The sequence below is a fragment of the Oncorhynchus nerka genome, linkage group LG6 (assembly GCF_034236695.1).
Source record: "Oncorhynchus nerka isolate Pitt River linkage group LG6, Oner_Uvic_2.0, whole genome shotgun sequence".
Classification (NCBI taxonomy): Eukaryota; Metazoa; Chordata; class Actinopteri; order Salmoniformes; family Salmonidae; genus Oncorhynchus; species Oncorhynchus nerka.
The window spans coordinates 50,231,364-50,257,970 of NC_088401.1; the positions used below are offsets into that span (position 1 = coordinate 50,231,364).

General features: G+C 45.6%; 2 protein-coding genes across 6 annotated transcripts; both read left to right on the forward strand.

Moving 5' to 3' along the window:
- The first annotated feature begins 1,455 nt into the window (after positions 1-1,455).
- On the forward strand, positions 1,456-21,412 carry LOC115130547 (E3 ubiquitin-protein ligase BRE1A-like). Of its 4 annotated transcripts, none has more exons than XM_029661800.2 (22): positions 1,456-1,560; positions 2,289-2,475; positions 2,631-2,699; positions 2,811-2,909; positions 3,033-3,180; positions 10,180-10,365; positions 10,865-10,980; positions 11,105-11,251; positions 11,452-11,526; positions 11,676-11,921; positions 12,230-12,409; positions 12,558-12,693; positions 12,823-12,944; positions 13,087-13,243; positions 13,340-13,604; positions 13,704-13,821; positions 15,710-15,859; positions 16,198-16,410; positions 16,601-16,726; positions 16,874-17,014; positions 17,183-17,287; positions 20,218-21,412. In XM_029661800.2, exons 2-22 carry the CDS (start codon positions 2,299-2,301, stop codon positions 20,392-20,394), a joined length of 3,153 nt encoding a protein of 1,050 aa, XP_029517660.1. In that variant the 5' UTR covers positions 1,456-1,560; positions 2,289-2,298; the 3' UTR covers positions 20,395-21,412. The 4 variants fall into 4 exon arrangements, with proteins under 4 accessions (XP_029517660.1, XP_029517663.1, XP_029517664.1 ...); XM_029661803.2 differs by having other exon boundaries at positions 16,201-16,410; XM_029661804.2 differs by having other exon boundaries at positions 11,676-11,795.
- Positions 21,413-22,882: 1,470 nt separating this feature from the next.
- On the forward strand, positions 22,883-26,607 carry LOC115130548 (uncharacterized). Of its 2 annotated transcripts, XM_029661805.2 has the most exons (4): positions 22,883-23,998; positions 24,542-24,601; positions 25,689-25,791; positions 26,165-26,607. In XM_029661805.2, exons 1-4 carry the CDS (start codon positions 23,765-23,767, stop codon positions 26,521-26,523), a joined length of 756 nt encoding a protein of 251 aa, XP_029517665.1. In that variant the 5' UTR covers positions 22,883-23,764; the 3' UTR covers positions 26,524-26,607. The 2 variants fall into 2 exon arrangements, with proteins under 2 accessions (XP_029517665.1, XP_029517666.1); XM_029661806.2 differs by lacking the exon at positions 24,542-24,601.

The window sequence follows — 26,607 nt, forward strand, 5'->3', positions numbered from 1 at the left end:
TCAAGCATAGGGGTGGTTGCATCGTGTTATGGGTATGCTTGTAATCGTTAAGGACTGGGGTGTTTTTCAGGATAAAAAATAAACATAATGGAGCTAAGCACAGGCAAAATACCAGAAAAAAACTGGTTGTCTGCTTTCCACCAGACACTGGGAGATTAATTCACCTTTCAGCAAGACCATAACCTAAAACACAATGCCAAATCTACACTGAGGTTGCTTACCAAGAAAACAGTGAAGGTTCCTGAGTGGCCAGTTTCAGGTTTGACTTAAATCTGATTGACAATCTATGGCAAGACCTGAAAATGGTTGAATAGCAATGATCAACAAACAATTTCACAAGAGCTTGAAGAATTAAAAAAATGTAATGGGCAAATATTGTACAATCCAGAAAGAGACTTAGCCAGAAAGACTCACAGCTGTAATCGCTGCCAAAAGTGATTCTAACATGTATTGACCAAGGTGTTGTGAATACTTATCGAAATGAGATATTTCTATATTTCATTATCAATCAATTTGACATTTCTAAAAACATGTTTTCACTTTGCCATTATGGGGTATTGTGTGGGGTATGGGGTCTTTTGAATTCATGCTATAACACAACAAAATGGAGTATGAATACTTTCTGAAGGCACTGTAAATCCCTGTTCCACTACAGATACCATTAATGAAAGAAATGCTCAGATTGATCGAGATAACAGGCCAAAACAACAACGTGGTGTGTTAATGACATTGGGAAGGGGTGCTCTGCTACACAGCAGGGGTTGTGTGAATGACTGCATCAGACAAACATATTTGAACCCTGGGTATGAGGTAGGCAGGGTGGGACGCTAATGCACAACCTCTTGCAAATCAAGCTTACACAAAATGGACCATGAACCCCTGAACAATGGTCTTACAAACACTCACGGTCAGAGTACATTCCCATCAGACTCTCATTCACTTGTGAGAGGTGTGTGCGTGTGTTAGAATGAGAGAGCCACTTCTCCATCCCCATAAAACCAAGACTGTCTTCAGCTGCCCTCACTGACCTGGTCACATTCCTGGTAGCAATATGATCTCTCTCTAGTTCTCCAGTTGCAGTCTGTGGTCTAGTCTAGTCTACACTACACTGTCTATTGCAGCTTAGATGCTCTGTCACTGCTCATCCATATATTTTATTTGTATTTTTTCTCATCCCATTCCTTTACTAGATTGTGTGTATTAGGTTTTGCTGTGGAATTTGTTAAATATTAGGTTTTGTTGTGGAATTGTTAGATATTACCTGTTAGATACTGCTGTACTGTCGGATCTGGAAGCATAAGCATTTCGCTACACTCGCAATAACATCTGCTAATCATGTGTATGCGACCAATAAAATGTGATTTGATTTGATTAGTCTGCATGATTAGCATTTAATTGATCCCACCACGTGGTGGCGTCCTTTGAAATTATGAGAGGTTCAGCCAAAGATTTTTTCTGGTTCGGCTTTCAGTGTCAGTGGCTACTTCCGTTTCTGGAAGACAGGCGGAACATCAACATTCACAGACAGAATCTGTAAATAACACTATTTTATCAAAATTGGTAAGGAGTTTAAATCAAGCCACTGAATATACATGAAATAACAGATCAAATGTATTGATTGAAAGTGCCCCAGTAAAGTTTCTGCCCAGAAAGGCTATTTTATAGCGTGTGGCTATTTGAATTAGCTAGCGTACTAGCTGGCTAACATTAGCTAAACGTTACTGCAATCTAAGTTACAAAGTATTTGTGAATTAGCCAATTATCTAGCTAAACGGGTTAATTGAACATGGCCAAATAGCCGAAATGGCTTTGGCATGAATTAAAACAAATGTCTGTTCTTTTGAAATTATATAGCAAGCTAATGACTAGCTAGCGAATGTACAGTTAATAACGGCGTTATGTAGCTATGTGGGGTTTCCGAAACTAATATTGGAAGGTAGACTCCGCGATATGACGTTGGTGCAAATAGTAAGCAGCATAGCGGGTAAATGTCCATAATAACTAAGAGCGTTGAAGCCAATGATGTGTATAAACCCATCGCCTACAAGTGTGATCGGGGATTTCTATTGGAGAAGCAGTTTTAGCCTATCTTCATAGCGGACTGCCTTTGTTACCACGCTCTTAACAACTTCAAGCGAACCCATGCGCAGATACCGTGCGTGACTATTAGAACGTCCTGCATCTCCTCGTTGCAATATCTGTGGTGCTGCTCGTGGCAACGCCATTTCGCTGATTCAAGCCAGGATGTTAATGTACTAATATATAATCTCTCCCTTTATCTACTGCAGTGGTGTGAGGATGTCGGGACAGAAGCGTATGTGTGACTCCAACATCCCCTCTTCATCCTCCAGTGCGCCCCCCGAGAAACGGAGGGAGCGAGAGGGAGGAGAGGATGGGGGTCCAGGGGTCAGCTCTACTGCAGGAGGGAGCACTGCTGTGGAAACAGTCATCAAACTCGGGGGGGTTTCCAACTCGGTGAGAGAGCTGAAAAGTGCCTAGCCTGTATTTCTCCTACTGTGTCTGTTTGTCAGTATGTCTGTCTTTACATCTAATAGTTGTTATGACTCATCAGCCGTGTCATTGATCGTGTTGTTTCCATCATTTGATTGGTCTCTTTCTCTTGTGCTCAGGAAGAACAGGATGTCAAAGCTCTCCAGGTGAAGAACAGGAAGTTGGGAGAATCCCTCGATCAGAGACAGGTATATATAGTCGGTCTGTCTCACTTACTCACTATCTCACACATACAAACACAATCCCTCTTTTCATCCCATACGTCTATAATACTCAACAAGCGGATCGATGCTTTGCAGGTGATTGAGGATGAGCTGAGAGAGAGAATCGAGAGACTGGAGACTCGTCAAGCTACTGATGACGCAAGCCTACTGATTCTGAACAGATACTGGAATCAGGTAACTAGTCAAATAATGAACAATATGCAATTAAAACATTGCACATGGGTCAACATTTGCAAGTAAAACTATTATCTGTGTTCTTAATACCATCTACCTCCCTCTCTCTCCCCTTTCTCTTAGTTTGACGACAATGTGTGCCTGATTGGAAGGCGCTACGATGAGTCAGGGAGCGAGTCTGTGGAAACCCCGGCTGGAGAGGGGCGGAGCCTCAAGCCTGACACCCCAGAACCCGACGGCGACTCCAACCAGGAGAGAGCCAAAGACCGAGGTACAGCGGGAGAGAGAAAGATATGTAGAGATGTAGAAAGGAGGGATGGAGAGAGGAGAACACTAAGAGGAGAGGACATGAGTTTGGTCACGAGCAAGAGACCGAGGAAGAGGGTAGGTACTCTGATGAGTTTGTGACCGGGTACCTAACACAAGAGGTAGAGCAGAAGAGTACAATGTACTTAATTGATTAAATTAAGCCCTTTTGGTTCAGAGTACATTTACATTTAAGTCATTTAGCAGACGCTCTTATCCAGAGCGACTTACAAATTGGTGCGTTCACCTTAAGACATCCAGTGGAACAGCCACTTTACAATAGTGCATCTAAATCTTTTAAGGGGGGAGGGGGTGAGAAGGATTACTTTATCCTATCCTAGGTATTCCTGAAAGAGGTGGGGTTTCAGGTGTCTCCGGAAGGTGGTGATTGACTCCGCTGTCCTGGCGTCGTGAGGGAGTTTGTTCCACCATTGGGGGGCCAGAGCAGCGAACAGTTTTGACTGGGCTGCGCGGGAACTGTACTTCCTCAGTGGTAGGGAGGCGAGCAGGCCAGAGGTGGATGAACGCAGTGCCCTTGTTTGGGTGTAGGGCCTGATCAGAGCCTGGAGGTACTGAGGTGCCGTTCCCCTCACAGCTCCGTAGGCAAGCACCATGGTCTTGTAGCGGATGCGAGCTTCAACTGGAAGCCAGTGGAGAGAGCGGAGGAGCGGGGTGACGTGAGAGAACTTGGGAAGGTTGAACACCAGACGGGCTGCGGCGTTCTGGATGAGTTGTAGGGTTTAATGGCACAGGCAGGGAGCCCAGCCAACAGCGAGTTGCAGTAATCCAGACGGGAGATGACAAGTGCCTGGATTAGGACCTGCGCTGCTTCCTGTGTGAGGCAGGGTCGTACTCTGCGGATGTTGTAGAGCATGAACCTACAAGAACGGGCCACCGCCTTGATGTTAGTTGAGAACGACAGGGTGTTGTCCAGGATCACGCCAAGGTTCTTAGCGCTCTGGGAGGAGGACACAATGGAGTTGTCAACCGTGATGGCGAGATCATGGAACGGGCAGTCCTTCCCGGGAGGAAGAGCAGCTCCGTCTTGCCGAGGTTCAGCTTGAGGTGGTGATCAGTCATCCACACTGATATGTCTGCCAGACATGCAGAGATGCGATTCGCCACCTGGTCATCAGAAGGGGAAAGGAGAAGATTAATTGTGTGTCGTCTGCATAGCAATGATAGGAGAGACCATGTGAGGTTATGACAGAGCCAAGTGACTTGGTGTATAGCGAGAATAGGAGAGGGCCTAGAACAGAGCCCTGGGGGACGCCAGTGGTGAGAGCGCGTGGTGAGGAGACAGATTCTCGCCACGCCACCTGGTAGGAGCGACCTGTCAGGTAGGACGCAATCCAAGCGTGGGCCGCGCCGGAGATGCCCAACTCGGAGAGGGTGGAGAGGAGGATCTGATGGTTCACAGTATCGAAGGCAGCCGATAGGTCTAGAAGGATGAGAGCAGAGGAGAGAGTTAGCTTTAGCAGTGCGGAGGGCCTCCGTGATACAGAGAAGAGCAGTCTCAGTTGAATGACTAGTCTTGAAACCTGACTGATTTGGATCAAGAAGGTCATTCTGAGAGAGATAGCGGGAGAGCTGGCCAAGGACGGCACGTTCAAGAGTTTTGGAGAGAAAAGAAAGAAGGGATACTGGTCTGTAGTTGTTGACATCGGAGGGATCGAGTGTAGGTTTTTTCAGAAGGGGTGCAACTCTCGCTCTCTTGAAGACAGAAGGGACGTAGCCAGCGGTCAGGGATGAGTTGATGAGCGAGGTGAGGTAAGGGAGAAGGTCTCCGGAAATGGTCTGGAGAAAAGAGGAGGGAATAGGGTCAAGCGGGCAGGTTGTTGGGCGGCCGGCCGTCACAAGACGCAAGATTTCATCTGGAGAGAGAGGGGAGAAAGAGGTCAGAGCACAGGGTAGGGCAGTGTGAGCAGAACCAGCGGTGTCGTTTGACTTAGCAAACGAGGATCGGATGTCGTCGACCTTCTTTTCAAAATGGTTGACGAAGTCATCTGCAGAGAGGGAGGAGGGGGAGGATTCAGGAGGGAGGAGAAGGTGGCAAAGAGCTTCCTAGGGTTAGAGGCAGATGCTTGGACTTTAGAGTGGTAGAAAGTGGCTTTAGCAGCAGAGACAGAAGAGGAAAATGTAGAGAGGAGGGAGTGAAAGGATGCCAGGTCCGCAGGGAGGCGAGTTTTCCTCCATTTCCGCTCGGCTGCCCGGAGCCCTGTTCTGTGAGCTCGCAATGAGTCGTCGAGCCATGGAGCAGGAGGGGAGGACCGAGCCGGCCTGGAGGATAGGGGACATAGAGAATCAAGGGATGCAGAAAGGGAGGAGAGGAGGGTTGAGGAGGCAGAATCAGGAGATAGGTTGGAGAAGGTTTGAGCAGAGGGAAGAGATGATAGGATGGAAGAGGAGAGAGTAGCGGGGAGAGAGAGCGAAGATTGGGACGGCGCGATACCATCCGAGTAGGGGCAGTGTGGGAAGTGTTGGATGAGAGCGAGAGGGAAAAGGATACAAGGTAGTGGTCGGAGACTTGGAGGGGAGTTGCAGTGAGGTTAGTGGAAGAACAGCATCTAGTAAAGATGAGGTCGAGCGTATTGCCTGCCTTGTGAGTAGAGGGGGAAGGTGAGAGGGTGAGGTCAAAAGAGGAGAGGAGTGGAAAGAAGGAGGCAGAGAGGAATGAGTCAAAGGTAGACGTGGGGAGGTTAAAGTCGCCCAGAACTGTGAGAGGTGAGCCGTCCTCAGGAAAGGAGCTTATCAAGGCATCAAGCTCATTGATGAACTCTCCGAGGGAACCTGGAGGGCAATAAATGATAAGGATGTTAAGCTTGAAAGGGCTAGTAACTGTGACAGCATGGAATTCAAAGGAGGCGATAGACAGATGGGTAAGGGGAGAAAGAGAGAATGACCACTTGGGAGAGATGAGGATCCCGGTGCCACCACCCCGCTGACCAGAAGCTCTCGGGGTGTGCGAGAACACGTGGGCGGACGAAGAGAGAGCAGTAGGAGTAGCAGTGTTATCTGTGGTGATCCATGTTTCCGTCAGTGCCAAGAAGTCGAGGGACTGGAGGGAGGCATAGGCTGAGATGAACTCTGCCTTGTTGGCCGCAGATCGGCAGTTCCAGAGGCTACCGGAGACCTGGAACTCCACGTGGGTCGTGCGCGCTGGGACCACCAGATTAGAGTGGCCGCGGCCACGCGGTGTGGAGCGTTTGTATGGTCTGTGCAGAGAGGAGAGAACAGGGATAGACAGACACATAGTTGACAGGCTACAGAAGAGGCTACGCTAATGCAAAGGAGATTGGAATGACAAGTGGACTACACGTCTCGAATGTTCAGAAAGTTAAGCTTACGTAGCAGGAATCTTATTGACTAAAATAATTCAAATGATACAGTACTGCTGAAGTAGGCTAGCTGGCAGTGGCTGCGTTGTTGTTGTTCTATCTCTCTATAGTGCTGTTTCTTGTATTATGGTCTCTTTTTCTTTAGAGGTTTCACTTTGTTGTCCTTTTTCTTTTCCTTTTTCTTCTGTCCTAATTTTGTCTTCCTTTCTTCTGTTAACTAGATATTTTTTGTTGTTATTCTTTGTAAGCTAGCTAGCTTCTTCCAGGAGAGTCCCTAGCAACTGCTTAGCAACAAGTAAACAATTCAGCTAGCAATTCAGCTAGCTAAGATAACTGTACAATTTTATGAAAAATAGTTACTTCTTCAAAAGCCTGTCTTTTTGGTTTGTTCCTTGTTTTGTCTTCTATTGAGTCTTGCAGTTTTCTCTTGATTTTTTCGATGTACTTCACTCTAAAAAAACATTTAAATCTCAATATATACAGGAGCTCATTTTTCAGCAGCTGCTCAATTTGGAACTCCGGAACACAAAGTAGAGAGCTGTTATCTGTTGTATGCCTATTACAGGGATGCAAACTCATTACTTTTCGGTGAATATCGCCGTGTTGATTTCAAAATAAGTAATCCACGTGAATCGTGTAGATCTGAAGAAAAACGTAAAACATTATTGGTGGGGGGGTATATTTCTCATGTTGAAAATGATTGACTGAGCACAGAATGCCACCCTACTTGTTCTACAATGAGTATACCAGAATGAGTGCTTCATCCAATATCACGTGTGACAGCTGATATTAGCCAGCCACTTCCCTAACCAGTCATTAGCATTATCCCTACATTAGCCTACTCAGCTGCTTCTCTCAACCAGTCATTAGCATTATCCCTACATTAGCCTACTCAGCTGCTTCTCTCAACCAGTCATTAGCATTAGCCCTACATTAGCCTACTCAGCTGCTTCTCTCAACCAGTCATTAGCATTAGCCCTACATTAGCCTACTCAGCTGCTTCTCTCAACCAGTTTTAAAATGTAATTCAGCAGTGATGTCCATCTACGGTGTGCAGATAGTGATGAGGCTTCTGTTGTTACATTTGTTTAGTTATTGGAGCGTCTCGCAGCGCAAGCAAAGTGGATGCATTGTATCTTTTAACTTTGCCTGTAAGAACAAGAGCCAGTCTGACTAGGCTTCACTTTCACGCAGCCTCTGAGTGCCACTACCATAGAGGAGAAACAGAGTGCAGTGACAGTCATGCTTGTGCCTTTACATTGCTGAAAACCGCATGTCTCTAGCCCAAACCACTCAAAGGTTATGCACCGTATTACCAGAGCTATATCTTCTCCCCTTTCTACCAGCATTGGCGTACATTTGATATAATTCCAGAAGCCATGTCACTGTCCCCATTTTGTCAGTGAGAGTGAGAGAGTGAGAGTGAGAGTGAGAGTGTGAGAGAGAGATATAGTTGTCTGAAGAGTATGCTAAAGATGGTTTCATAGTGTGTTTTCCTCCTTACTACCACAAGGAAAATGCAGATCATTATGCATTTCTATTCCTTAATGCATTCCTCCTGCTAAATCACAGGTAGGCCTTTGGATATGAGAAAATCTGCAATTTTTTGCAGTAGCCTATTCTATTGAGCAGTAAGCAGTGTGAAGTTAAATTCAATGGTTTGTAGTGGTGTGAATATCAGGGACAGGTTTTTGTGCAGAACGTATTGAAAACGCTATATTGATACTTGACCTGGTATCACATCGTTAGTAAAATGTTGGTATAGTGACAACCCCACTCTGAAAATAAGCACATTTTCTTGCAATTGACTTGTGTTTGCGCCCTCGACAGTTTGCATCCCTGCTGTTAAAAGCACCTATTTGTCCCACTAATCACATAGGCTCACATAGGCTCATCCTTTGAGTTCAGTAGCCTACCTCTCCTCTCTTTTGTTGAGCATGCGAGATCATGTATTTAATATGTATTTTAATATGTATCATGTATAGCTAATATGTATTTTCTCAATTAAATAGCCTGTAGGCTATATGCATGGGCGGCAAAGCACGGTGCAGTTGTCTTTCCATGGACATTAACTTCCTAAATATGATAGGCTATTATACAGGGCTACACAAGACTAACATTTTTCCCTGGTGGCAGTAACTTTTTCAGTTGGTCGCACCAGCTCATAATTTGGTGGCACCGAGAAAGAAAAAAATTGTTTTAGCAGTGTCACACAATAGAATCAATTTGAGTCATCATCTTATCTTATACAGTAGTTTACAATATTTTATTAAAGGGATACTTCTCATGCTAGCAGATGCCCATGGACTTCTAGTCATTGCGCTAATGCTAGTTAGCATTGGTATGCAGAACTACCTCTAACTTCCTTCATAGTGGACACAGACATAAAAATGGTATCCACAAGTTAGTTTGACTATGGGGAAGTAGATATAGGGCTTCGTTGCCAAAATCCCGAAGTTTTTCTTTCAGAAGTGTAATAGACTGCTGAGATGGTATTCAATAATGAAGTTGTTACATCTAACATGTCCAAGCAGGAATGCATGATTCTAAATATTTTGATATGCAACCTAATCCAGTGATTGGGTTGACAATTAGGCTATTTTTATATTAACAGTACCAGTCAAAAGTTTGGACATACATACTCATTCAAGGGTTTTTCTTTATTGTTACTGAATTATACATTGTAGAATAATAGTGAAGACATCAAAACTATGAAATAACATATGGAATCATGTAGTATCAGATATTTTCATTGTAAAACAGTGTGCTTTGAACTCAATAACAATCCTTGCAAAATAAATATCATACCTGCATTTTGAAATGATATACAATCACAAGGGAGGAGAGAGAGTGTGAGAGGCTCGCTCATTACAGCAGCCGGCCCCAGCAGAACAGGTAGGCACAGCGGCAGGGCGGACACTTTTATTTCGGGAATCATGAGGATAGGGCACTTTACTGTTTTAACGTGTTCATGTTTTTATCTGCCCCAAAAAATAGGTTGTTTTGATTGAGGCGACCAGGTCGTGCAGCTCGCACCAGTGCGGGAAAATCAAACATTTAACTCGCACAGCCAAGTTAAAGGGACACAAAATGTGACTAAATGGTCAGTCTGGAGCCCTGCTATAATTTAGGCTCTGACATTGACTAGGAATAAATATTAATAACACATTTATTTTACTCTGCCTGCAAATCGTCTCAACCCTAAAAGTTATCCAAAACATATCTCAAGTCAAGTGAAAGTCTCCGCTATGCTATTCTATTTTGCCTCAACTCTGCTCTTTCAAACTATGTCTAGCCTATTGGCTGATATAGCCCAATAATACCCATAGTCTAATATAATGGGCCACGTGAGAATCGCTGGTCTTTAAACCCGATTTCTTAGGCAATATTAATTTAGGCAATATTATTTACATTTTGGGTGGATCTTGCCTGACCTTCATCACTTACACCTAAAACAACACTGTGGGACTGCGGTCGGGTTCAGGACCAGTTCTTGCAGAAGCAGGAGGGAGTTGGACAAGAAGTCAGCAGGAGCGGGCGGGAACAGGATGGAGAAATCAGTCCCACGGAGACCTCTTGTTCAGAGTAGTATTAACTCCTGTCTTCACCTTGTGGTTGTCCTCCAGGCCACCAGGGGGAGACGACCACATCTTTCCTGGCGACACTGGCCAGCAGCAGCAGTGAGGAGATGGAGGCAGAGCTGCAAGAGAGGGTGGAGTCCAGCCAGAAGCAGGCCAACCGCGTGGTGGAGATCTACGACAGCCTGAAGACCACCGTGGAGCAGCTAAAGAAGGACCAGGACTCTGGAGCAGGTGACAGGGGAGAGAGGAGCTGGGGGGAAAGGGAGGCATGGAGGGGGGAGAGGGTTGAAGACTGATGTGCGGTCGGGGTTAGAGGAGTGAGGGAATGAGATGTGAAGGAGTGTAAGCAGTGAGGATTGTGGGTAGGTGTGGAGGGTAGGGTTTTCGGGATGGTGAGAGCAACAAGGGTGTTGAGTGTCTTTTGTCGGTTTGGGCAGAAGGTAGTATTCTCAGTGAGTCAGTTCCTTGAGGGAGTGAGTCAGTTCCTTGAGGGAGTGAGTCAGTTCCTTGAGGGAGTGAGTCAGTTCCTTGAGGGAGTGAGTCAGTTCCTTGAGGGAGTGAGTCAGTTCCTTGAGGGAGTGAGTCAGTTCCTTGAGGGAGTGAGTCAGTTCCTTGTTGTGGGTGAAGGAATTCCTTGAGTGAGTGAATGAGTTCCTTGAGGCAGTTCCTTGTTGTGTGAGTAAAGTCAGGAGTAGTAGTAATGTCATGACATCGAGTCTTGCACTTCCAGAGGGCTCCGTGTGGCAGGTCGCCGCCCAGCTCAACACCCTCCTGTCCAGTGAGAATGACCGGCTGCGTCAGCTGACTGAGGACCTTCAGCAGAAGCACAGTCACATGACTAGCGAGGTGATTTGATGTCTTGCATCCTGGCACGTCTGTTTTATTTATCTCCCTCTACACTATGTACATTACTAATGGATCACCACCGCGGTCATATTAACAGTGATTCTGTGTCCCTGTCCATCTGTAGTCTCGTTCTCTGGGCAGGGCAGTGGCGAGGGCAGACACGCGGGTCAGTGAGCTGCAGGGCCTCATCGAGGAGCTCCAGTGGGACATGGAGAAGATCCGACGCAGAGAGAACCGCCTCAACACACACCTGGGAGAAATCCTGGAGAGGGTAAGACTGCGGCTGTATGTTTTTGTGAGTCCACGTCAGACTGAGTCTCTCTCTCTTTGCAGTAATGTGTGTTTGACATCTACGGTGGTCTACCATTTTGTAATGAAGTATTTCTGTGTCAATGTGTTCATATACCACAGAACTATATTTATGTGAATGTAAAAGTGTTTATTCCATGGCCACTGTGTAATTCCTCTCAGGTAAACAGTAAAGGCTACAAGGTGTGTGGGGAGGCCAGCAGTGTGTGTGGAACCATTACCATCAACAAGAGAAAGGTACAAAAATATCCTATTTTTTTCTGCCATTTGTACTTGTCAGAAACTGCACGGACCTGGAGTTATAACTCTTTCATTCTCCTTCCTCTCCTTTCCCCTTTCTCTGCCCCCTCCCTCGTCACCCCTCTCTTTTCCTCTCTCCCTGTCAGTTTGAGGAGATGAACAGTGAGTTGGAGGAGAACAGGGAGCTGGCGGAGAACCGTCTGAGCGAGCTGCAGCGGCGGCAGCAGGACCTGCAGACGTTTAACCAGGAGAACAACAACATGAAGGTGAGCCTGCAGAGCCTGACCCAGGGCCTGGGCCGCCAGAATCCTATGGCTCTCTCCCCCAACCCAGCCATTGGATTAGCTGAGGTCCCACGTCCTTATTCAGCCATCCAAACCAGTCAAATGAAGGTAAATAGATAGATGGAGTTTTTTACTGCTTTCTCTGTTGCTTTGCTCACTACCAATATGTGTCTCCTCTCTCTCACCTCTCTCCCTCTCTTTTATGTCTCTCACTTCTATCCCTCTCTTTGATCTGTCTCTTTCTCACTTCTCTCCATCTCTTTGATCTGTCTCTCTCACTTCTCTCCCTCTCTTTTCAATCCCTCTCACTTCTCTCCCTCTCTCATGCTGTCTGTATCTCTTCATCTCTCTCTCACTCCATTTCATTTTTCTCTTGTCTCCCTTTCTCTCCTTCTTTCTCTGCCTCTCTCTGTCAGGTGGAGTTGTTGAGTCGTGCTGAGGGGGTGGTGAGGGAGAGCTCAGAGTACCGCTGTCTCCAGTCCCAGTTCTCTGTCCTCTACAACGAGTCTGTGGGCCTCAAGTCTCAGCTGGACGAGACGCGCACACGCCTCAACACCACCAGGACGGCACGCCTCCGACAGCTAGAACACATGGAGGTGTGTTTGTGTGCATGTGTTAGTGCCTGTAAGCGTGCGTGTCTTGACTTTTAACATATTTTTAATCGAGAGGGATGTGGGTGAGTTTAGCCTCTTTATTCAACAACGACAGGGCTGTGTGTGTAACCGCCTCTCGTCTGTGTTCCAGAATGACGAGGTGTCTCTCCAGAGGAAGGTGCGTACTGAGGTGTTCCAGCTAGAGGACACTCTAGCCCAGGTCAGGAAGGAGTATGAGATGCTCCGGATCGAATTTGAACAGACCCTCGCTGCCAACGAACAAGCAGGTCAGCGTCTTCACCACAAATGAAAATACATTTGGCCTCACGCTCACCGGCCAGTGTTTAGGCACAGTTTTGAGATACTCCTCGAAAACGTAATCACTTTTTCCTTTTCTCTCTCTATCCCTCTCTCAGGTCCTATCAACAGGGAGATGCGTCACCTGATCAGCACCCTGCAGACACACAACCAGCATATGAAGGGAGAGGTTGTGAAATACAAACTGACACTCAGAGAGGCACAGACTGACCTCAGCCAGGTAAGGAAGGGGGGGAGAGAGCGAGAGAAAGAGGGCAAGAGGGAGATGGAGAGCGCGAGGGTGTAAGAGGCATGCAGGGAGGGAAGAAGAGAAGGGAGTGAAGACCATAAAGATTCATCTGTGCGATTCCCTCCTCTCATAGGCTCGTACTACGAAGGGCAGTGCTATCCTTCAATCACAATCCAGTACGGAGCTGGACCTGAAGGAAGAGACCACCTCCCCCCTGACGCCCGCTGCCTCTGCTGATGTCACCATCAAGATGGAGTCTGACAATGGTTCAGCCACGCCCACCAGCACTAGTACGTGTTATTAAGTGTTAATCATTAATTAACTCTTTGTTAACTCCTTATTAACTGATATTCATCCTCTCTCTCCCTCTCTCTCTCTCTCTGTAGGTACCTCAGTGAAGACAGAGCCTGGGACAGAAACAGAGGGAGAAATCAAAGAGGAGGAGAAAGAAAAAGAGGTGAAGAAAGAGAAGGAAAAGGAACGCGAGAGGGAGAGAGAGAGGCCAACCCGTGGAGGGGGTGGGACCGAGGAGAAGGAGAAGGCTGGGACCAGCAACCAATTGGATGAGGTTGCTCCAGAGCGCACGTTTGTGATTGGAGGACCGAAGAGGAAGGAGGTGGAGCAACTGAAAATTGTCCGGGCGGAGCTAAAGTAAGTTTGATTGTGGTGACAGTCATGATTGGTGATTAATAATTGGGGTGATAATGAGGAGAACGGTAGTAGTGGCTGACGAAGTCTATGTCCCTGTAGGAAAGCCCAGGAGTCTCAGAGGGAGATGAAGCTACTGCTGGATATGTACCGTTCCGCGCCCAAAGAGCAGAGGGACAAAGTCCAGCTCATGGCTGCTGAGAAGAAGGCCAAGTCAGAGGTACACACTTGGCTGATGCTACTGACGCTACTTCGCCAGCAAGCATTGTGTGCTGTTTATGGGTTTAATTGATTGGTTAGTGATGATGGTAATACTCTGTGTATTGGATGGTTAGTTTTGAGTGGAAGTAATTGATTGATGGTATAACAGTGATGTAACCACTATGTGCTCTGCATATTGAGCTACTATTGAGTGATAATACCCAGTGAGCACAAGATGTTGGAAAGCCATATTTTCACTGTCTTTTCTACCAAAAATACATATTTTCAACCAAAAAGACCCTGCTCAAAAAAATTAAGGGAAGACTAAAATAACACATCCTAGATCTGAATGAATGAAATATTCTTATTAAATACTTTTTTCTTTACATAGTTGAATGTGCTGACAACAAAATCACACAAATTATCAATGGAAATCAAATTTATCAACCCATGGAGGTCTGGATTTAGAGTCGCACACAAAATTAAAGTGGAAAACCACACTACAGGCTGATCCAACTTTGATGTAATTTCCTTAAAACAAGTCAAAATGAGGCTCAGTAGTGTGTGTGGCCTCCACGTGCCTGTATGACCTCCCTACAATGCCTGGGCATGCTCCTGATGAGGTGGCAGATGGTCTCCTGAGGGATCTCCTCCCAGACCTGGACTAAAGCATCCGCCAACTCCTGGACAGTCTGTGGTGCAACGTGGTGTTGGTGGATGGAGCAAGACATGATGTCCCAGATGTGCTCACTTGGATTCAGGTCTGGGGAACGGGCGGGCCAGTCCATAGCATCAATGCCTTTCTCTTGCAGGAACTGCTGACACACTCCAGCCACATGAGGTCTAGCATTGTCTTGCATTAGGAGGAACCCAGGGCCAACCGCACCAGCATATGGTCTCACAAGGGGTCTGAGGATCTCATCTTGGTACCTAATGGCAGTCAGGCTACCTCTGGCGAGCACATGGAAGGCTGTGCGGCCCCCCCCAAAGAAATGCTACACCATGACTGACCCATCGCCAAACCGGTCATGCTGAAGGATGTTGCAGGCAGCAGAACGTTCTCCATGGCATCTCCAGACTCTGTCACGTCTGTCACGTGCTCAGTGTGAACCTGCTTTCATCTGTGAAGAGCACAGGGCGCCAGTGGCAAATTTGCCAATCTTGGGTTTCTCTGGCAAATGCCAAACGTCCTGCACGGTGTTGGGCTGTAAGCACAACCCCCACCTGTGGACGTCGGGCCCTCATACCACCCTCATGGAGTCTGTTGCTGACCGTTTGAGCAGACACATGCACATTTGTGGCCTGCTGGAGGTCATTTTGCAGGGCTCTGGCAGTGCTCCTCCTGCTCCTCCTTGCACAAAGGCGGAGGTAGCAGTTCTGCTGCTGGGTTGTTGGCCTCCTCCACGTCTCCTGATGTACTGGCCTGTCTCCTGGTAGGGCCTCCATGCTCTGGACACAGCAAACCTTCTTGCCACAGCTCGCATTGATGTTCCATCCTGGATGAGCTGCACTACCTGAGCCACTTGTGTGGGTTATAGACTCCGTCTCATGCTACCACTAGAGTGAAAGCACCACCAGCATTCAAAAGTGACCAAAACATCAGCCAGGAAGCGTTGGAACTGAGAAGTGGTCTGTGGTTTTCACCTGCAGAACCACTCCTTTATTGGGGGAGTCTTGCTAATTGCCTATAATTTCCACCTGTTGTCTATTCCATTTGCACAACAGCATGTGAAATGTATTGTCAATCAGTGTTGCTTCCTAAGTGGACAGTTTGATTTCACAGAAGTGTGATTGACTTGGAGTTACATTGTGTTGTTTAAGTGTACCCTTAATTTTTTTGAGCAGTGTATTTTGCTCATAGGGAAGCGATTTATTGACTGCGATAACGGCTTTGTATTCACTGTCAGGCAGAGGAGCTGAAGCAGCGTCTAAGGGATCTGGAGGAGAGGGAGAGGAGGGAGGGGAAGAAGATGGCTGATGAGGAGGCACTCCGGAAGATCTGCTCTGTCGAGGAACAAATCAACATCCTCAACAAGAAGCTCTCCCTGGCCAAGCAGGTGTGTGTCTGGGTTGTGTGTGTGCGGGTTGTGTGTATGTGTGTGTGCATGTCTTTGTGTGAATTTGAGCATCATACTTTTGACTAATTTCTCTCACCGTCATTTCCCCCCCTCTTTGCTCCTCCCTCCTTCCATCGATCCATTCTTCAACCTACTTTTCTGTCAACCTACTTCACTCCCTCTTTTACCACCCCTCCATCGCTCTTCTTCTCCACCCCTCCACTACCCTCTCTATACCTCCCTATATCCTTCCACCCCTCTGCTACCCTCCCCTCGCTCTTCCTACCCTCTCTCTCCTTCCCCTCTCCCTCCCCCCTGTCTCTCCCCCTTCTCCCCAGGAGGAGGATGCGTTGCTGAGTGAGATGGACGTGACGGGCCAGGCCTTTGAGGACATGCAGGAGCAGAACATCCGGCTGATGCAGCAGCTCAGGGAGAAGGACGACGCCAACTTCAAGCTGATGTCGGAACGCATCAAGTCCAACCAGATCCACAAGCTGCTCAAGGAAGAGAAGGAGGAGCTCGCCGACCAGCTGCTCACGCTCAAAACGCAGGTGAGAGCAGGTGATTGGAACAGTGCAGGAAAGGGACTTGAACGTCTAAATGGCAGGTGCACAGTTCAGGCTGACTTTTGTGTTAGGGAAAGACCGTAGCTTGACACTAGCAAACAATGGAGCCTATGTCTGGCCATCTCTCATTATTTCTCTATCGCTCTCTCTCCATCTCTCTATCTATCTTACTCAGGTGGATGCCCAGCTGCAGGTGGTGAGGAAGCTGGAGGAGAAGGAGCGCCTCCTCCAGGGCACAATTGGTACTGCAGAGAGAGAGCTGGCTCTGAGGACACAAGCTCTGGACATGAACAAACGCAAGGTAGCAAAAACACACCTGTGGAAAATGACACGAGCGCACACACCATGGACACACACACAACGAGTATAGATAAGTACACAAAGAACACAAACTTCCTTGGAAAAATGGCAACGTGCATTGTATCTGCTTTTTGCACTCCCCCTCCAGACCCAGGAGTCAACGGTGCTGTCGGAGGAGGTGCGTAGTCAGCTGGACCAGGTGCAGCAGAGACTGGGCACCGTCAGGGAGGAGGTCATTGAGAACAGCATCTCCAAAGAGAAGCAGTCCTTCAATGCACGCCGCGCACAGGTCAGGCCACAAACACATGCCACATTTTGGTAACTGTCCATGTGCATGTGTAACCACACACACACACACAGACAATTCAAATCCACTTGAACAAAATAACAATTCAGTTTATTTACTGATTGGAGCACCCTGCTGAACTATTTTCTTCTTTCCCCTGCTGTGTTTTAGGAGGACATCTCCAAACTGCGGAGAAAGATCGAGAAGGCCAAGAAACCCGCAGAGACCGTCCGCAACGGCGATGACATCCTCAATGAGGAAATCAACGATTACAAGGTAGTCTGGATGAACACGCTTTTTACACCAGGTGTAATACGGGTCTTTAAAAGTGCCACTATAAAGTTAAACTGGGCGAACACTGCACGGTTTTAGCCTGATCTACATGTCCCGATCAGCTCTCAACGCATTTTTCCAAATATGGAAGCAAATCGAAGCAAACCCGAAGTAAAACTTAACACTACAGCCCGTAAAGTGAAACTCATACCCGATTTGCAGTTGATGCCTGCCACACTTTCTCGAAAATGTTAAATATATTTGGCCTCATCTTCCATTATCGCCAAGTGTGAGGAGTGCTCAAAGCAGGCATGTCCCAACGTCAGCCAAAGAGCCTCTCAGAAGTATAAAGTTTCTCTTCACCTACCCCACAAGTTCATCACTCTCACACACACACGTACGGTGCCTTCGGGAAAGTATTCAGACCCCTTGCCTTATTCCACATTTTGTTACGTTACAGCCTTATTCTAAAATGGATTAAGTAAAACATTCCACAGCAATCTACACAAAATACCCAATCTCTGCAGCACTCCACCAATCAGGCCTTTATGGTAGAGTGGCCAGATGGAAGCCACTTCTCAGTAAAAGGCACATGACAGCCCGCTTGGAGTTTGCCAAAAGGCACCTAAAAACAGACCTTTAGAAACAAGATTCTCTGGTCTGACCAAGATTGAACTCTTTGGCCTGAATGCCATGCATTACATCTGGAGGAAACTTGACACCATCCCTATGGTGAAGCGTGGTGGCAGCATCATGTTGTGGGGATGTTTTTCAGCAGCAGGGACTGGGAGACTAGTCAGGATCGAGGCAAAGATAAAATGAGCAATGTACAGAGAGATCCTTGATGAAAACTGGCTCCAGAGCACTCAGGACCTCAGACTGGGGCGAAGGTTTTACCTTCCAACAGGACACCGATCCTAAGCACACAGCCAAGACCGCTCAGGAGTGGCTTCGGGACAAGTCTCTGAATGTCCTTGGGTGGCCCAGCCAGAGTCCGGACTTGAACCTGATTGAACATCTCTGGAGAGACCTGAAAATAGATGTTCAGCGACGCTCCCCATCCAACCTGACAGAGCTTGAGAGGATCTGCAGAGAAGAATGGTATGAACTCCCCAAATACAGGTTTTTATTTATTTTTATTTTATTTCACCTTTATTTAACCAGGTAAGCAAGTTGAGAACAAGTTCTCATTTACAATTGCGACCTGGCCAAGATAAAGCAAAGCAGTTCGACACATACAACGACACAGAGTTACACATGGAGTAAAACAAACATACAGTCAATACAGTAAAAAAAACAAGTCTATATACAATGTGAGCAAATTAGGTGAGAAGGGAGGTAAAGGCAAAAAGGCCATGGTGGCAAAGTAAATACAATATAGCAAGTAAAACACTGGAATGGTAGTTTTGCAATGGAAGAATGTGCAAAGTAGAAATAAAAATAATGGGGTGCAAAGGAGCAAAATAAATAAATAAATTAAATACAGTTGGGAAAGAGGTAGTTGTTTGGGCTAAATTATAGGTGGGCTATGTACAGGTGCAGTAATCTGTAAGATGCTCTGACAGTTGGTGCTTAAAGCTAGTGAGGGAGATAAGTGTTTCCAATTTAAGAGATTTTTGTAGTTCGTTCCAGTCATTGGCAGCAGAGAACTGGAAGGAGAGGCAGCCAAAGAAAGAATTGGTTTTGGGGGTGACTAGAGAGATATACCTGCTGGAGCGTGTGCCAAGCTTGTAGTGTCATACCCAAGAAGACTCGAGGCTGTTATCCCTGCCAAAGGTGCTTCAACAATGTACTGAGTGAAGGGTCTTAATATTTATGTAAATGTAATATTTCAGTGTTTTTAGCTAAATTTGCACACACACAAAAAAATCTGTTTTTCTTTGTAGTTATGCAGTATTGTGTGTAGATTGAGGGGGAAAAACTATTTAATACATTTTAGAATAAGGCTGTAATGTAACAAAATGTGAGAAAAGTCAAGGATTCTGAATACTTTCCGAAGGCACTGTATACACACACACACACACGTACGAGTTAGCTGGTCTGCCGGGCTATGTTACAAGTTGCATTTAAGTCTGTTCTTTTCTCAAGCTCTTTTTGTAAAATCGACAATCCATATTGTCGTCTTCACGTTTTATGGATGAAGCGTCCATGCAGCATCTGCATGCCAACCATTAGATCCCAATCAGTTTCATGGGAATATGCATTTGTAATCTTAATCTTCTTGAATTATGTAGGCTAAGTAACCTAACTACTGTTTAATCGGATTTTAGAGCAGAGGGAGTTAAGAAGCTACACTTCCACTTCTATATTTTTTTTAAAATCAAAGCATATTAAGGCTAGTGGCACGCGCTGTTGAGCTCTGGCCGCATGTGATGTTTTATTTTTTTACCATTTCATCACAATCATACAAATAAAATGTCGTAAGTAGCCTAATTACGTGGTGTTTTTGGGTCTAACGTTAGAGCATAGCATACTAATGAATCATTAAGAGATCTTGCGAGACATTGATTTGGAAAAAATCAAACCTTTTTATAAACGAGCACCATTCTGAGAAGTGGAGGAGCGTCGCGCACTAGACCCCTGATAACAATGTACATAAAGGAACGCAGCATTTTCCTTCGTTGCCATGATGTTTTCCTTACTACACATGTGTTAACCTGTCCGGCAAATACAGCCAATTCTGTCCCAATTGTCCAACCGTACTGCCGCGGCGGCGCCTTTACAGATTACTAGTTAACTAGGATTTGGCTTGACTGAGTCGTTAAATGTGAGATGTTTTCTGATGTGTAGAGCCCGTAGACCCAGCAAAAAATAATGTGGTGTATTTCAGCCCTAACTCACCTGTTCTCTCTCATTGCTCTCTTTATCTTTCTGGCCTCCATTTCTCTTTCCCCTTCTCTTTCTCCCTCCCCATCTCTTTCTCCCTCCCCCAGGCTCGTCTGACCTGCCCGTGCTGTAACTCCCGGGTAAAGGACGCCGTCTTGACCAAGTGTTTCCACGTCTTCTGCTTCGAGTGCGTCAAGACACGCTACGACACGCGCCAGAGGAAGTGCCCCAAGTGCAACGCCGCCTTTGGCGCCAACGACTTCCACCGCATCTACATCGAATAGAGAGGGGGGGGGGGGCCTAAATGCAGGGAGCGTAGGGGGTAGGATAGTAGTGCCTGGAGGTCAGCAGTGTCCACACAGGCTTTCTCTCCAGCCGAACAAAACTGTCTTTTATCACCCCCGCTACTAGCGTATGAGACTGGACATGTGTGGAAATCTGTGAATATCGGCTGGACATGTAATAAATATGGACACCTTGCGCTCTGATTGGCTAGGTGGAATTTCCGCCATGTTGCTGGGGGGCTGCTTAGGGTTGTTTCTGGACTGGTCCTACATTACATTGTCTTCTAGAGATCATGATCATGGTTATATTTGCTGGCTGTGCTCTGCCTGGCTGGCTGGCTAGCTGGAAGGAAAGCCTTTAGGAGACACTGTGCCTGTGGCTCAATACTAGGGTTATAGTACATATGGCCTTTTGTGGGGGAAAAGTGAGGTTTGACTTGAAGGGTTTGACTTGAAGCTTTTCCATAGTTGACTGTAGCTATTGGTGTTTATAAAATAAAAAATACTATCGCCCTCTCCCTTTTTTTTGGATGGACTAGATCATTACAGACCTTTCACTGAATTCTAGTCCTGAAGGGCTGCAGTGATGCACTGAAGACCCTAATAACCTTTTTATAATAACTGATATTTTCAGCTTCTCTCTCCTCAGTACTCCTACGAGCCCCATGGAACTAAACACCAGATAACCTTCTGGGGGCCCCTCTGGCTCTAGTTTTAGACTGGTGTGGTGTCTGTCCGTCGGCATGTCTGCTTACACGTGTGTGTGTGTGTGAGGGAGAAAGAAAAACAGACTAACCGTTTGCTTAGATGGTTAGAAAATCAACGGTGAGTCCCTTGATCAGCATGCACCCTTGTGTGACCAGTCAATGTTTTCCTTGCATTTGTATGCATGTATTTTAAAAAATAAAAAATTGAAAGCTGCCTCTTCGGGGACACACTGACGGGCTACAAATACCATGAATTGATGCTAATGTGTAATGTTGCTGCTCCACAAGTTATTAAACTGCCATCAAAACGAGATACTTGTCTTGCGATTAGTTCTTTATCAGTCTAGTTTGTGCATTTTATAAGCTACATAGCCTATTCATTATCATCAAAATCATATTTCTGTTTTAACCTTTAACATGTGTTGAGACCACAAATTCCAGTGTGCAAATCTCAAAACCTTTCTTATTATACAGTGCCTTCTGAAAGTAATCACACCCCTTAACTTTTTCCACATTTTGTTGTTACAAAGTGGGATTATAATTGATATAATTGTCATTTTTGTTGGAACAATCTACACCAAATACTCTGAAATGTGAAAGTGGGAGAAAAATTCAGACTTTTATGAAAGATTTATGAAATATTAAACTAATATATCTTGATTAGATAAGTATTCACCCCCTGAGACAATACATTAGAAACACCTTTGGCAGCGATTACAGCTGTTTGTCTTGCCATGCATAGTCAAGTGCTAGTGCTTAGCTGTATTTTGTTTATTTTCATCCACCCCAAAAAAAACTCCTTAGTCCTTGCCAAAGACAAGCATACCCATAACATGATGCAGCCACCCCTATGCTTGAAAATAAGACATGGTACTCAGTGATGTGCTTTGTATTCAGGACAAAAAGTGCATTTCTTGGCTACATTTTTGTAGTGTTACTTAAGTGTGTTGTAAGAAACAGGATGCATGTTTTGGAACATTTTTATTCAGTACAGGATTCCATCTAGGTTAGTATTGTGGAGTAAGCTTATATGTTGTTGAACCATCCTCAGTTTTCTCATATCACAACTATTAAACTCAAACTGTTTTAAAATCATCATTGGCCTTATGGTAATCTCAGTTACCCCAAATTCTTGCAAAGTTGTCACTTCACTTGCCGTTTACATGTGAATCTGTCCACGAGAGATTAGCCTCATGGTGAAATCCCTGAGCAGTTTCCTTTCTCTCCGGCAACTGAGTTAGGAAGGACGCCTGTATCTTTGTAGACTGGTTGTATTGATACACCATCCAAAGCCTAATTAATAAACACCACACTTAAAGGGATATTCAGCGTATGCTTTTTTATTTGTACACATCTACCAATCAGTGCCATTTGAGGCATTGAAAAACCTCCCTGGTCTGTGGTTGAATCCGTGCTTGAAATTCACTGCAAGATTGAGGGACCTTACAGATAATTGTAAGAGATGGGGTTAAACATTAATGTTAACCACTTATTTGTATACAAAATAAGTCCATGCAACTTGTGATTTGTTAACCACATTTTTACTCCTGAACAGAGTATTAGGCTTGTCATAACGAGGTTGAATAAATTTGACTCAAGACATTTAAGCTTATTTTTAATTAATTTGAAAAAAAAATCGAAAAGCATTATTCCAATTTAACATTATGGGGTGACACTAAAATCAAAATGTAATCCATTTTAAATTCGGGCTGTAACAAAATGTGGGAAAAATCTAGGGGTGTGAATAGTTTCTGAAGGCACCAAAACGCCCCTCCCCTCCCCTCCTTGTCTCCCAGACCGGTTTGAAGGAAGAGCTGTCGCATTGTACTAAACCAGAAGCCAGCATCGCTTGACGGAAAGGAGCGCCTATAGGGCAGCAGCATCTACGGCGTAGTATACCTATAAAAACAAGCTTTTATGCAAGACAATCCATCGTGGTGTTGAACTTGATGCAAACCCTGGAACAAAGGAATATATACCAACATCCGTGTGGAGTACTGAAGCCCAAAACGAAAAATTGAGGACCCGCGCATGGTCAAGACAACGTCATCGCGCCTGCAAAAACGTAGCTTTTTTTGTTTTGTTGCGCAAACCGAAAAATAAACTTGTAAAGTAAATGAATAACCTTGACCTTAAAATATACTGTATCCACCGCAGGGAAAGGATACATTTCCAGAAATTAACGTCATTCTATTCTTAACCAGTTCAATACCAAATATAGGCATTGTGTTAATATTACATGTCCTTGAACGGTGCCCTGGTTTGTGGTAACATTGCCAAAGTTTATCATTTAAAAAAAAAATAACCGCTGAGCTGATATGAAGTGATTTAATAACGTGCATGTTTGATCTTACAACCAACGAGTAGCCTACTAGACTATAGGGCCCAGCTAATTATGTTTTCTCAAGAAGTTTGCAATATTGTATTACCCCTGCAGAGCAAGTCAATAATAGGTCTAACTAGCTACAGCTCGGTCGCTTTGTTTGAATGACTGACTGACAACAGAAGCCATTTTTAAACCTGCTTTTTAATACGCCGTTTGAAACATTTGCACATCGATCTGGGCTCTATAGATCAAGGCGCAGATCCTCAAGAAACCGTTTTTTAAATATAATTGCCTCTTCTATTATCACTTGAATGAGCGTACATTTTGATTTCCCAACATGACTTCCTACAACCGTGCAGATTCATCCTCAATACCCGTTTTATTATCCACGCTTGTTTTGATGCTTGGCTTGGCAGCGCGATGCGTCGTGCAGGCCATACCTTCGGAGGATAGCCCTCAAGCGGCCCAGGCATCAGTCAGCCTCCGGTCCCTGGTCACGGGGACCTGCAAAGATGTCCACAAATACGTGGAGTCCGTGGTGGGAACCAATGTAATCGAATCGACTGTTGAGGTAAGGAGGATAGGAAAATATGACATAAAATGTATGCTACCTAATAGTAGACTATTTGAGTAAATTTAACCAGCACTTAATCCCGGGGTGTATTTATTACGCCGTTTCTTTTCTTAACGGTACGAGACGGGTAGGGACCTACCAGAATTTGTGTAATAAAAACTCTCGTTTGGACTAATGATTACACCCCTGTTTCCTGTGTTATTCTATTCATTAATCAATTAACTATACTTAATTTATCTATTCTAACTATCTTCCTTTTAAGGGTGACATTTGCTAAATTTAAAAGCATTGCTTAATTGTGGTTTTCTGTCAACTAAAATTATTTCTCCAATCTTACTGTATTCCTTGCTTCCTCACCTCCTCCACTCACTTCCCCTCCCCATCTCCTTTTCTTCTCTGACCCATATCTCCCTCTCTTCCCTTGCCCCACTACCCGATAATCTCTCCTCTAATCTCCCCTCTACTCTGCCCTAATTTCATGTATGCTTATATCCATGCACCCTCTCCCTTGCTGCCACTACTCTGTGTGCCCTACCCCAGAGTGTGCTGTTGTATCTAGAGTCAGTACTTGGTCAAGAGAACGTCTATACCATGGCCATGGTAAGAAACCACCAGGTTCCTCATCTAACTAACCTCTCCTCTGATAATAGGCCCAAAACAAAGCTCCTTATAGCTCTGTTTGCAGGGCACATGTCAGTCACTTCATACAGCATGTGTGTTATACAGATAGGCAAATGACTGCATCACTCTTTCATTTTATGCCAATTGTGGGTATGGTTTGTGTAACTGTACATAGCCACATTCATGCCCATGTTTTAGATTTTCAGATGGCCTTTTTAAATGTTCCATACGGACACATTACAAGGTGACCGAGATGGACAGTTGTCTCTGGCCTGCTCTGACACACTAAACAGTGCTGCTTGTGTAGGGTAGCAACAGGTGCAGCGGAGTCAGGCTGTCCTACTATGACTACCCTTGACCTCAGCTAAGCCGTGGGGGTGGGTGGGTGGGGTGGGGTGTTGTTATCAGTCCAGCCTTCAGCTCTTTTTTTTTATTTTTTAAATAACAGGACAGCTTCGATCTCACACACCACACACACACATCATCAACAACACCCCCATGATGCCAGCTGGGAACGCCATTTGAGCATAGGGACTCAATCATTTCGCTCAGTACAAGTGGATTGCACTTTTATGGTGACCGACTGGCCATTGGGTTTAACTAAACTAACTAACGGCATGATCAAAGACGACCTGTATTGTAGGAATCAAACATGCCTGCCACTCGTAAAAAAGATCTAGGTCAGTGTTGAGTGGGACGATTGAATCAGTGACCCACACCTGCAGACGCCACCTGTTTTATACTGATTGACAGCTGACCTTGTAGCAACAGCTGTGGTCGTTCTAATTGGTATTACTTGTCACTGTCAGTTGTGCTGCTCTATCACTCACTACAGGATCATGGTAAGAAATACATTTTACTGTACATAAAGTAAGCTATACAGGCAGGGGAAAAGTGGGCTGACTTCGTTGGCCACTTTAAAGTGAAAGTATGGCCCTCTACTCTAGAATAGGACTAGAATATTTATTTCACCGGAGTAACCGTTTTAATTCTCCCCTTACAGTACAAATATGTAAGCTGTACTGTAAGCCATGTCAAAATTCTTCTCACCCTCCCCTCCTCTTAGTTCTTTGAGATGTTGATCCGGTTTCTGGCTGAAGGAGCTGCCAGCGGCCTGAATGTCATCGCGGTTTACGTCACAGAGATCCTCAGGGTCACAGGGGTTGATGGTGGGTGACCGCATGTGTGTGTGTAGGTTCATCCTTTCTACATCACATCTACTTTGGGTTTAGCGAGCTAAAATCATCATGTATCGCTCTCACTTGCACACATTAAATGCTCACGTTTAGTCCGTCAAAGCTGTATCTGAGAAGAACTTGCATTTCCTCTCTGTAATATGGGAACTGGGAAGTGTGGGTTTGAATTCTTCCTCTTGTGTCTGTGATTTGATCTCTCTAATAGGATCTAAACCGCACACAGGCTATTGGTTTTCAAAGAGATTGCTCTTCGAATTCACTCAAGTTCAAGAGTAAAGATAGACAAAATAATTTAATTACCCCCGGCAATATTTAAACACGTGTCCTCTCTCTCTCCATCTCTCAGTCCAGCTGCCGTTCCCTCACTTCACACCAGAGGGCGTGGCATCGGTAGGTCAATGGGCTCTGCTGGCTCTGATTGGCTACTGGGTGCTGTCCATTGTCCTGCGCCTATTGGTGGGCGTGGTGAGGAGGGTGTTCTGGATGCTGAAGGCGGGCACAGCGCTGTGGCTCTTCGGCCTGATCGTCAGCGACGTCAAGGCTGGTTCAGACACCACAGCTGTCCGGTTGGCAGGCCTGGTGCTCGGGTGTGCTCTTCTGGGGCTTGCCAGCAACGGATCAGAAAAGACAATCCACATGGAAGACCGCCTGAGCATCCTGGAAGGAAGGGTGAAGGCGGTGGAGAGGAGGAAGGGTGATGAGTGATGGGATGGGAGGATAGTTGGAAGGATGATGGTCTCTGTTTCTCAAGTGAAAATAAAGCAACCTCTGGGATTTTATGATTGGAAA